The sequence below is a fragment of the Equus asinus genome, chromosome 1 (genome assembly GCF_041296235.1).
Source record: "Equus asinus isolate D_3611 breed Donkey chromosome 1, EquAss-T2T_v2, whole genome shotgun sequence".
In the NCBI taxonomy this organism is placed as follows: Eukaryota; Metazoa; Chordata; class Mammalia; order Perissodactyla; family Equidae; genus Equus; species Equus asinus.
The window spans coordinates 126,130,921-126,144,209 of record NC_091790.1 but is presented as its reverse complement, the minus strand read 5'-3'; the positions used below and the strand labels follow the sequence as shown (position 1 = coordinate 126,144,209).

General features: G+C 32.0%; 1 protein-coding gene across 5 annotated transcripts in view; it reads left to right on the top strand.

The window, feature by feature from the left end:
• The window catches only part of HGF (hepatocyte growth factor), a 76,533-nt gene that overhangs the window by 40,548 nt on the left and 22,696 nt on the right, over nt 1-13,289 (top strand). For all 5 annotated transcript variants that reach the window (XR_011502694.1, XM_014855374.3, XM_070507260.1 and 2 more), the window contains 3 exons: nt 1,545-1,719; nt 5,341-5,468; nt 13,146-13,248. Coding sequence is in view for 4 of the 5 variants with exons in the window: in XM_014855374.3 (XP_014710860.2) it covers nt 1,545-1,719; nt 5,341-5,468; nt 13,146-13,248 (406 nt within the window). In the remaining variant the exon portion in view is untranslated. The remainder of the gene's footprint in view (nt 1-1,544; nt 1,720-5,340; nt 5,469-13,145; nt 13,249-13,289) is intronic.

Genomic DNA, 13,289 nt, shown 5'->3' with positions numbered 1-13,289 from the left:
GCTGAAGAAAGGATTTTAAAAGGTCAATTCGTGAAAACCTGTATATACAACATATTCCAGTGGTTGGAATGGTCAGTAATTAATCTTCCGTCATTTTTTTACAAAGTTTCCTAGAATAGCTTGAAACTTAGGCTCTACTTAGTTTTCATGGAACTCAATAAAATGAAACATTCAGCCACATAAGGTAGTAATTATTTGAAAGAAGAAATAAATTTTAAAAAAATTTAAGAGCCATTTTAAAAGAATTTACACTAATAAATGTGGAACACTTTTATAGACATCCCTAGCCTATGAAGGCATGTCTAATTCTGACCTCTCCTTTGAGAAATGATACATCTAATCCCAGAATGAATGAATCAAAGACTTTTGTTCAAATCTTAAACTGTTCTAGAGAGTGTCAACCTGAGTTTTATTCAGAGGCATCTTGAATGACCATTAAGAACTTAAAGGTAACTGGGAAGTTTACATTGACTTTATTGAACCGTAAACATTTTCATGTATCTTTTGAAAGGGTATATGAATTTTAGTTGCTCCAGAATGTTTGTTATATTTTGTTTAAGCAAGTAAATATTAAAGACAAAAAGAGAGAGCCTAAGTTATGGTAAAATTCTAATTTTGTACTTTTTTTTATTTTATTACTGAGATTTTAATGATCTTTATGAAGTATGAGAAGCATTGCAGTTGCACTAGGAAAGAAGCAAGAAATAAATCTGCCTAGGAACAACTGATTTGCTTTTTTAATGCCAAAAGTTGATTAAAAAGAAAAATTTAATATATCAGCTTAGAATATAATCACATTAGAGGGAAACCATGATTAATACCGTTGCCAACTTTATACGTATTTAAGAAAACTAATTTTAGCAATAATTGTATGGTCATTTCAGAAATACTGTGTATTCGGCATATATAAGTTATAGTGATATATGAAAGTATAATGCCTTTAAAGAATTTTTCAAATAAACTAATTTAATGTTTGAAAGAAAAATTGGAGTGGAGATAATGATAAATTCAATTTTTTTTGTAACTTTGATTTCTAGACCAACATTAATTTTCCTTTTCTTACTTTTTCTTTATGGCCAAACTTATAACACAGTGCTTTTTAATTTTTCCCTATTTAGTGACTATATTACTCATAGATGTTTTTCAATTTCTAAAGAAAGTAGAGTGATTTTTAAAAAATATATATGCTGTATTTAAACCTTAATAAATAGAGAGATTTTACATCTAATGTTAATGAATGACTAGACAGATCCAGGAAATTTAAATACTCTAAGACCATGATTTTTCAAATGGATCTAGATATAGCCAAGCTAGAATATTACATTTCATAAGCAGAGAAATGCCACAACTGAGTCCACCATGTTAATTTACTCCTTTAGGTTGAGTGAGATAGTAATAACGATAAATTGAATTTTTTATTCCTCTCAATTATTAGCAAAACCTATGTGACAGAAAACCTTGGTGGTACAAATGCAAATGAACTCTAAGAGGAGGATGACAGGTTGAAAGATTTTATTTAAGTTTGTGTTTCTTTTTACCAATAGCTCACAGTACTATGAATGACACAGATATCCCTATGGAAACAACTGAATGCATTCAAGGTCAAGGAGAAGGTTACCGGGGCACCATCAATACCATTTGGAATGGAATTCCATGTCAGCGTTGGGATTCCCAGTATCCTCATCAGCATGATATAACTCCTGAAAATTTCAAATGCAAGTGAGTAAATTAGGCAAATATTATAAGTTTCAGTAGGCTGTGGGGAAATGAGGCAGAGTGATTACTTTTTACTAACTTCTGTGTTAGTGATCCTTAAACTTTAGTGTACCTAGGGATAATCAGGACTTATAAGGCAGATTCATCCACCCAGAGATTTTGATTCCTTAGGACTGATATTTGGACCTCACATATGTATTTTAACAAGCACTTTAGGTAATTCTAAATCAGACGACTGATGTACTGTGCTTTGGGAAACACATTTCTAGGTGTCCGATCACAGCTTTGTTCTTGCATGTCTATTTAATAAACCAGTTAGTGGTAAAGATAACCAGGCAAGTTTCAAACTAGTGCCTTCTTAAATTTTCGTATTAACTTTCGGGGAGGTTGCATATGTTTTCTCTTACAAGAAGAGGCATACCTTAATTTCAGTCAACATGGTAAACTAGGTTTTCAGCCTCAAAACAAAATTATGTAAAAAATTTTAAATCAATGTTTTCTATTATTTCTAGATTTGCTTTAAAAAGTGGAGAGGTAAAACAATTGTTTAGATGAATCCAGCCAAGGAAACGTCCCTTGAATATCAATTATATAGTTATTATGTGCCGTCTCCTTGGCTGCTTTTTTTCACCACTTGACTTTTGTTGGACAGATAGAGCCACAAGCCATGTGTTTTTAAATTGTCCACCTTGTTACGAGGAACATAAAATGATTGCTTTTGAAATTTATAACACAAATGCCATTCATAGTGGCTTTGCTGAAATAGCACCTATAAATAATATATATTGACTTTATGTAATTAGCTTTTAATAAGAGAGCTTAACATTTCAAGATGGAGAACTGTGAGCACCAATTGCCCCTCCACTAAAGAGAGGAGATATTTTATGTTTTTTTGTTTTTAGTTTTTTAGTTAATTCAGTGTATTTGCTTAGATAGTACATATTCATCTGTTATGATTTTTTCATTTAATAGGAATGAATTTGTAGTCATTGTGCATTTATTCCCACCATTTTATTTATAGATATTCACTCTCTATTCCTGACCCCTGTGTTTCAGAACTCCGAAATAAATATCAAAGTAGAGGAAGCAAAGAAAATGAGAAAAGAATAGTTGAGAGACAAAGGAGACGGTGTCAGTGCCGTTCACACTTTTCCTTCATTAACTTCTAATGATTGGTAATAGTCTAGTAAGAAATTATGTGTGTGCAAATACCCAATGAAGTTCATCTGTAAGAAAAAGAGAATAATTATAGAAATTTAATTCACACATCTCACAATTAAAAATTATCAAAAGTTTAGTTATTGTATGTTATTGGAATTTAAGCCATCCTTTCTTAATTTAGTTATTTGGTCAAGATAACCAAATATAAATATCAAAAAGAGAAAAGTGAGGTGTGTTATAAAAATGATAAAATATGACTCAACATTTTGTTCACAATATTGATGCATTTACTATTTGTGCTCTAGCAGAGAATGGTATGCTGGTAAGGTGTCTCTGGTTGTTTTAAACACTATTTGCCCCAGTACTGAGACTCCTTACAAATGACAATTTTTAAAACACTATAACTAAACAGTACTTACTATGATGAATCTACATGAATCATATAGTCACTAATTTGATTTAGTAATTGTAAACAATTCCTTTTCAATTTAAGGGAAAGAAATTAGGAAAAAATATTTGGGGAAATCTTGGCTCTCATTCTTGCTTAATCTAGGGTAATGTGCTTCTGGATACAGAGTGGGCCTAAACTAAGACTTTTGATAGCCTTAGATCTCCATTTAATTATCTTGTCGTAAGTTAACAACTCAAAATAATTTAACTAAGCAATTATTTACCTAAAACTGCAAATTTCTGTAAACTTTATGTAAAACTCAATGCACATATTTTGTACTGACAAATTTTTAAAGCATAAATTGGTTAAAAGAAATAAAAGATTTTCGTCAACTTTTCAATTAATAATTTTATCATTTTATAAGAAAGCTAAAGGCTTGAATATGGGTTATAACTATCAAAACTTGCTGTACAATGGTCTTAACTATTGGTAATCGCTGTTCTTATAACCTTAAATAATGGTTTGTATCAGGATGTATTTTGACTGGATAAACTATTACTTATTGATTTTTATAACCAAACCCAAGCTTCTTCCTAAAAACTTCTCATTCCTAATGGTCAATTTGGGTATTAATGAAATTGTAGTACTTGTGATTGGACCTAAGCGATGTAAATAATATAGTTTCCAATAGATTGAATATTAATTTTGTTATATTGTTAGCCACAGATCTATAAAAAGAAAGTACACACTTGCTTCAAATTAGCATTTTTCAGAAGAGCAAATCATAAATTCTACATTTTTTTTTTTAAAACAGTTTTTTTTTTTTTTTTTTAAAGATTTTATTTTTTCCTTTTTCTCCCCAAAGCCCCCCGGTACATAGTTGTGTGTTTTTCGTTGTGGGTTCCTCTAGTTGTGGCATGTGGGACGCTGCCTCAGCGTGGTCTGACGAGCAGTGCCATGTCCACGCCCAGGATTCGAACCGACGAAACACTGGGCCGCCTGCAGCGGAGCACGCGAACTTAACCACTCGGCCACGGGGCCAGCCCCCATAAATTCTACATTTTATTTAATGTGAATCTTGTATTAAGGTAGACTCTTTTTACATACAGAGAATATTAGTGTAGACTTTTTCCTTACTGAGAACTCTAAACATCTAATTAAATCACTGGTACAAGAAAGGATGTACAAGAGCTGGCCTGGTGTCATAGTGGTTAAGTTTGTGCACTCCTCTTTGGCGGCACAGGATTTGCAGGTTGGATCCCAGGTGCAGACCTACATACCACTCATCAAGCCATGCTGTGGCAGCATCCCACATACAAAATAGTGGAAGATTGGCACAAATGTTAGCTCAGGGACAATCTTCCTCATCAAAAAAAAAAAGAAAGAAAGGATGTACATGTACTATACTGGCAACTTCTATAGTGAGATATTCTACAGCATAATTAGGCCTTAATTTTGCAGAAATGTTTATAAATATTTCAGGTAACTTCTCTAAATCAAGGAAGAACTACTTTGTATTTAAAAGAAATCCTTGCAGTGTATTAAATAAATCAAAGGAATACAGAATTCAAGGAAGAAATAGCTGTTGTGTTTTTTGTGGTAAATGTCTGAATAGGTGGAACTGTTATTTTAAATGAGAATTGTTAATGACTGTTAATAATAGCCATTCTTCTGCAAAGAGAGATACATGTCGTTTCTATGTTATATATGGGCCATGAAAACATAATAAACAGGCCAGTTTTTAAAAATGGTATAGTTGAGAGTCCAAGTCTTGAGAATGAGTGAGAAGAATGAAGTGGTACTATTTCTCTCTTTTACAAAGCAGTAGTGTTTGTGTGGAACGCCAGCCCTGTGGAAGGAAAATATTGACATCTAATAGCGTTTATTTCAGTAATGTGGGCAGTGTCAGTTGTGTATACTGAATTCTAAGTTGTTATATCTATCCTAAATCTAAAACTTAGGACGCTGCTTTGTAGACTTGCATACATTCTGGGGTTCTAGAAATGTAACAGTCCTGACTTCACCACTGTAAGAACTCAGGCAACTTACATTAACATGCTTATTCTCAATAGGGATCTAAGAGAAAATTATTGCCGAAATCCAGATGGGGCTGAGTCACCCTGGTGTTTTACCGCTGATCCAAACATCCGAGTTGGCTACTGCTCCCAAATTCCAAAATGTGACGTGTCAAGTGGACAAGGTAATAGCTGACATTTTGCAGTGTGGACATGATTAAATTCAGAGGAAATGTCTAAAGGGAGTTCACATTTTATAGCAGAATTATCTACTTCTTCTGCACTGGTTTTGCTGGTTAGCAAACAAAGTCAAGTCTGAAGTTGGATTTCTTTTACATATTCATTTGCTCAACATTTATTTATTTATTTGAGTGTATACTAGTGACAGGCACAGTTCTAGGCACTGGCATATACCAGTAAACAAAATGAACTTCTCTACCTCATCGAACTAATTTGCAGCAAACAGAAAAAAAGTAAAATAAAAAACTGAGGTGGGGATAGTAAGTTAGTTTGTGGTACATGCCAGAGAGAAAAATGTCCCAGTTAAAAAAGAGGGGTTGCTATTTTATATTTTAATAGTTTGAGAAGATCTTACGTATTAAGGTAACATGTAAGGAGAACCTGAAAGGAGTGGGAGGGAGCACCATATGCTATGTTCATATATTATATAACAAGCATTCTAGGTAGAGGAAACTGCAAATGAAAATGACATGAGATGGGAGAGTACTTGAAAAGTTAAAGGAATGAAACAGCACATTGTTGTGGCTGGTAGAGAATGAGCCAGACAGAGTAGCAAGAGAAGTTAGAGAGTAGTTGGGCTAACTTTGCATGGGTCTTAGAGGAATTGGCAGGATTTATACCTTTATTCTGAAAGAGAAAGTGCTCTGTTGTAGGGTTCTGTGAAGGGAAATTTAACAATCTGTCTGACTTAAGTTTTAACTGGACAACTCTGGCTGCCTTATGGAAAATAGCCAGAACTTTTAAGAAGGGCCAAAACAGGGAAATCAATTGAGTGATTGTTTCAGTAATTCAGGCAAGAGATGAGAGTGATGTGGACCCCAGTATTACTAGTGGAGGTGATGGGTAGCAGTGAGGCTTGGGATCAATCACCGTTGTACTTGGGAACATAGACGCCATTGAAGTTAATTGTTTCAGGGAGCAGTTGTAGAGAAAATTAAGATTGAAATAGGTTTTAAAAAGAAATCATTTGTCAAAGATTAATAATAATGTTGGGCTCTGGGCATTCATTGGTATATAATGAAATGGGAGTTATGATTTTTAAATAATCATAATCTTTCACATAAATTTAATTATGATGGTCATGGTCATGGTCAGTCCTAAATTATCCTAAAAAGTCCAAGCCAAATTTAAAGCTCCATTTCGTAGATTTATTGCCTTATACATACTTCTTCCATCCTTTAACTTTTTCCTTAGTGACATTTTTCATGAGCGACTCTGAAAACAGTTGTAGAGAGACGAGGGGATGAGTCCCTTTTCAGTCACTTTCACTGTTCTCTGGCAGATTTTAAAGGTCAATTGGAAATAAAGTTGAAATCAATGATTAAGGGAGATTTGGTACCAGCTGCATCTTCTTTGTCTTGTTCACTGAAACAATTACTGATAATTTGTGAGTGATAAAAGCAAATGAGAACAATTGTTTTATAAACTTCTGGTGTGTATTAAGATGCTTTTATTTATAGTCATGTGCTGCATAAAGACATTTCAGTCAAGGATGGACCGCATAAATGACCTTGGTCTGATAAGATCAGCATCATATAGCCAAGGTGTGGTGTAGGCTATGGCATCTGGATTTGTGTAAGTGCATTCTACGATGTTCACACAACAATGAAATCACCTAACAATGCATTTCTCAGAACGTATTCCCATTGTTAAATGACACATGACTGTACATAATTATAAAAATATAATTATCAAGGGAGGAATAACCACTGAAACAGGAAAATTAGAAAACATAAGAGATTATTTTATACAACCTCACGTAAAAAATTTTGAAAATGAAATGGATGATTTACTAGGAAAATTCAAGTTATTTGAATTGATCCTGGTAAAGAAAAAAACCTTAACTAGAATAATTCCTATAGAATAAATATAGAAATTTGTTAATGAACTATTCCACCAAAAATACATCACGCTTAGATGCATTCACAGACCAGATAATCTCACTCCTACCTAAATTGCTCTGTAGCTTAACAAATACAACAAAATTTTAAATTATTTTTATGATGGAATTGTAATATTGATACCTAAACATGATAAAGATAGCACATAAAAAGAATGAGATAGATTTATCTCATTTGTGAATATTAATATACAAATCCTACATGAAATTTGAATGAACAGTCTAATAAAGAAATTAGGAAAATAATACATAATGATTGGGTAGAGTTTAGTCTAAGGACAAAAAAGTTTCAGAACTAGAAACCCATTAACATAATTCATCTAAGATCTTAGAAAAACAATCATATAATAAATCTCGACAGATTTTGAAATTCTTGTGACAACGTTCACCTATTCCCCACAAAAGTACTCAAATAAGAATTTATAGAATATATAGACACACATATCCATATATCTATATCTGTATAGAGAGACTTCCTTAACATATATATTCACATTTTAACACATACATATATAGACACACACACACACTCCCCCCACAGATGTTGTGTGTGTAAATATATATATATATACACACATACATATACATACACATACATATATATATCTGTGTGTGTATGTATCTCTGTCATAAAACCACCACTAACTTAATGGGGAAACATTAGAGGCATTCTTATTAAGGTCAGAAAGAAAATAAGAATGCCTACTATCTTCTTTACTACTTAACATTGTGAATATATTTTATTTTACATTTTATTTCTCTTTAACATTGTATTGGAGATAGTATTCTATACAATTAGATAAAAAGGCATATTGGTTGGGTAAAAAAGCAAAAGGTCTCTTTTTATGCAAATGATACAGTAGTAATATACTTGAAAGACTGAATTCAAATAATAAAAAAATTCACTAAGGTAGCAGAATATACAATTAATATACACATATCAGTGGCATTCGTATATGGGTTAGAAGATCTAATTAAAGAGAAAAGTGCATCTATAATAGCAATAAAACTGGTGGAAACTTAGAATTAACTAGAAAGAAATGTGCAAAATCTATGTGATAAAAATTTTAAATAACTCCTGAAAGCCACAAAAGTGTACTTTAACATGTAGAAAAACATCCCTTGTTCTTGATATGAGAACTCAACATCATAAATACATCAATTATACATAAGCTAATTTATATATTTAATGTGATATTAATAAATAGGTCAACAAGTCTTTTTTTGATATCAAACAAATTGATTCTGAAGTTCTCCTGGAAGAATAAAATGTAAGTATACTAAAGAAAATCTTGAAAAGGACTCAGAACACTGAGTCCAGAGATGGACTGCTTACTGAAATTTATTACATTAAAAATGTGGTGCTATATATCACTGGGTGACAAAGGAACTTTTAAAATATAATAATGGATAAACAAGATAATCATTTGGATAAACGATAAAATTAATTCCAGGTCTCATACCATTCCAGAATATAAACTCCAAATGGATAAGAGATCTCAACATAAAAAAGGAAACCACATAGATACTAGAAGTAAACTTGGAAGAATGCCTTTGTAACTTAGATGTGGCAAAATGCTTTCTAATTAACACTCAAAATCTAGAGGTAATAAAAGAAATAAAATTATAAACCACTTCAAAAACTTACCTTGGCAAAAAAATTAAACAAACTCACTATATTTAAATTCAAAAGACAAATGAAAAATTGGGAAATAAGCTTTGAAATGCATATGACAAATAAAGAGAAAATATTTTTAATATATAGAAACTCTGAAATTGAAAAATAAAAGACCAAAAAAATTAAAGAATGGACAAAATACACGAAGAGGAAGATATCTAAAAAAAAAAAGGATGTAAAAGTTCTCTTAACCACATGAAATTATGCTTCAATTCACACATAATAAGAGAAAAGTAAAATCTAAGTATTGCGATGTCTCACAATATGAGACCTACATTTGTCACATATACATTTGCAAAAATTCAGCAGCTTGACAACACCACCTTTTGGCAAAGCCGTATGAGGAAAGGAACTCTCACATATTGCCCTTACGAGTGCAACAGAATTTTACAATAATTAATAAAATTCCATAGGCATTCACCTTTTGGCCCAACAATTTACTACCTGAATATACAGCTATAACAATAGGCAAAAACACATGCACGGGTTTTTTATTGCAGCATTTTGTGTGATAGTAAAACAAGCCAAATGTATTCTGGCACAGACACACAATTGAATACTATGAATTTGCAAAAAGAATAATAAAACTCTCCATGAACTAATGTGGAGTGATTTTCAGGTATATTATTAATTAAAAAAAAGCGAGTTACTAAAGTACGTATTTGGTATTCCATTAGTAATGAATAAAGAGATTTACTACGAGTAAAAAAGAATGGGATACAATAATACAAATATAGACTATATATACAAACGATTTGCATATTTGTATTATATATTTGTGTGTGTGTGTGTGTGTATATACACATATGGGCTTAGTTTTGCTAAAAATAAAGAGAAGAGAACACACAGAAGCCATAAACAGGAAACTAATTAAATCAGTTACCTGTAATGGTGGATAGTGGGTACAAATATAAACACGGAGGCAGAAGGGAAAATGAGAATTCTCTGAGTACACGTTTTCATATAGTTTTGACCATTAACTGATATTAATATTTTAAATATTCAAAAAGTAACCTCAAAAATAATAGAAGGAAACATAGAAATGTGCCTGCCTATCTGTATATCAAATGGATACCATTACTACAGAGAAGGAAAAAAAAAATCCAGATAACTTTTGGGCACAATTTTCTGACTGCATATAACCTCATTAGGTATATGTAAAGTGAAATAACTGTAAACACATTTCAAACTTTAAAGTGTACGTTTGTTGTTAGTATTAGGATGTAGCAGCTTTGAAATTATTTCATGTGCATTGTAGAATTAAGAAAATGAGCAAACATATTGCTGTTACCCAGAATCAGAGTTCTCACTGTGGGAGAAAGGAAATACACAAATGAAACGGAGGAAAGGAAGAACTCTGCGGTGGTGGATTGGAGTTAGAGGAATCAATGGTTACTCTGAAAACACACACACACAGACACACACACACAAACATTGCCCAGTTCTATCAAATGAAAAAGACTGGAAACGATGGTACCAAATAGCAATGAGCCCCCTGGCACCCACTTCTATCTGCTACTGACTTTTTATCGCTAAAATAAATAAGGGCTCCTTGGAGAAATTGATGGTTCCAGGCCTGGGACAAGAAAAATACAAGATGAAGCTGGAATATTTTTTGCCAGCAAGTTAAGAAGCGCTCAGAAACTCTTGTCGCCCCGTTAAAAACCCATAACCCAAATCTATTCATGAGAAAAACATCAGACAAACTCAATTGGTGGACATTTTACAGAATACTTAACCAATTCTCAAAACTGTCGAGGTCATCAAAACAGAAAGTCTGAGAAACTGTCACATCTGGAAGAGCCTTAGAAGACATGACAACTAAATGTAATATGGTATCATGTGGGATCCCAGAACACACATAGAAAAGGTACTAGGTAAAAACTAAGAATATGTAAACAAAGTATGGTCTTCAGTTAATAATAATGCGTCCGTATGGTTCAATAGTTGTGAAAAATCTATAAGACTAATGTAAGATGCTAGAAGTAGGGGAAATTGTGTGTTGGTAATCTGTACCAATTTACAACTTTTCTGTAAATTAAAAACTATTCTAAAATAAAAAGTTTACTGGGGGAAAAAAGCTAGCTCATAGCCCATATTCAAATAAAAGGTGGTAGTGGTGAGGATGATCTCTTCCTCCAACACAGAAAACATAGATGTAAAAAATGAAGATGTATAAAAAAGCAGTACCAATAAGCTGCATTGCACAATTGCTTTCTTCAGTAAGAGCCTATCTAAAGAAATTAGTACCTAACAGTTTAATCTTTCCTAATACAAAAAAAAAAAAAAAGTACTGGTAGAGGAAAATGTTTTATTTGGTATATTCTGCATAGGTTCAAGTATTAGATTTTGCAAGTGTATGATTTCTGAAAAAAAATTTGTTGTATACAGTAATGACTGCTATATTATTTGTATCAAATCCTATCCTATTTTAGTTTTTATATTTAAGCTTAAATTTCTTATAGTGTTATTGCAAAATGTGATCCATGGATACAAAAACATAACTATTGGATATACTTATTTTACTTCTTTTTCACTATGTTAACTGATTCCTGAACAAATTGTTACTCCTTTAAAATTTTTATTGGGACTTGTACCTATTATTTATTATAACCACGTAGCATATTTAAAACCAACGATAATATACCATGGTTTACCAAGTTTAAAACAGAGAATAATCTTAATGTTAATGTACATTGGTAGATAATATTTTATAGTCAAATCGGGTTTTATTCATTTAAAAATTAGGAATGTTTAATAGATAGTCACTTTTTAAATATGTGGTATTGTTTCAAGATATGGAATGGTGTTTCTTTTCAAATGTGGAACTACAACTTACATATTTGGAAGAACTTGACTTCTTTATGTGATTTTTAAAAGTTAGCTAATCTTCCTCAAAAAAAAATTAAAGACTATGGACGCTTTTATCAATGTTTAATAGAATACAAATTGCCCAACTGAAAAAAAGTGGGACATGTCAAAAGACACAGGAGCCAGTTTAAAGTGGCTTCTATTGGTTAAATTTGGAATGATTTGAGCATCAAAATGAACAGGAATAGATTACATATAACGATGAATAAAAAGAGAATCCATGAGTCCATATTTATACTAGTACTGTTACTATTAGCACTGGTATTACTACTGCTACCACTGCTACCACTACTACTAGTAGCGATAATGCTTAAACGGAAGGAGTAAGGGAGAAGGAAAAACTGTCATTTACAGAAGAATGACAACTAATAGATAAAGAAATCGAAAAATAACTATTTTAAAACCAGAATAGTAATAACTGATTCATGTACAATTAATCAAAGTATGGCTAAGCCATTTTGTGAAAATTTGTTTGGCAATAAGATGTTTACTTAGTCTCAAAGCCCCAACAATGTTTTTGTTGTCATTTATACAAAGAGAAGTTTTTGCTTTGTACCACTTAACCAAGTTATCAAACTCGCCACCAATAATGGAATAAACTGACGTCACATGTCACATGATATAATGGTCTGAAGAGGGTAAAATGTCACCTATGCAATATTCCTGTCTTTAACTTGATTTTATTCATGAGAAAAATAATCAGATGAAATGAAATGAGATAGCATTTGCAAAACAGCTGGCTTGAGTGACTCAGAATGTGTGTCTCGTAAAAGACAAAAATCAGAACACGACAAACGTGATGGGTATATGAGTGTTCATTTTATCATTCCTGTGAATTTTCTGTGGAGTAAAATTTTTCAGAAGAAAATGTTGGGAAATATGTATGTCATTCTAAAAATTCTCATTTTTTTAGTGTCCCTAAGAGCCACTCATTTCATTTTTTCTTTGATTTTTTTTAAATTTGTAATTTGATGCATGAACTCTCACTTTAATGAAGAGGAAATTTGGCTAAAAATAAAAATACTTTAATCTGAGATATTTAAATCTCTTTTATTGGTACAGATTTCAGAGTGCTTGGTTTTAATTTTATGTTGATTTTCATGAATTCATATACTTGTAAAAAATTTTCATTCTATGCTTCATTAGTCTTCTTTCTACATGTTTTATGTTTAGACTGTTATCGTGGGAATGGCAAAAATTACATGGGCAATTTATCCAAAACACGATCGGGACTAACATGTTCAATGTGGGACAAGAACATGGAGGACTTACACAGGTGTGTACATTTCTTTCAATATGTATTATGTAGTGATAGCA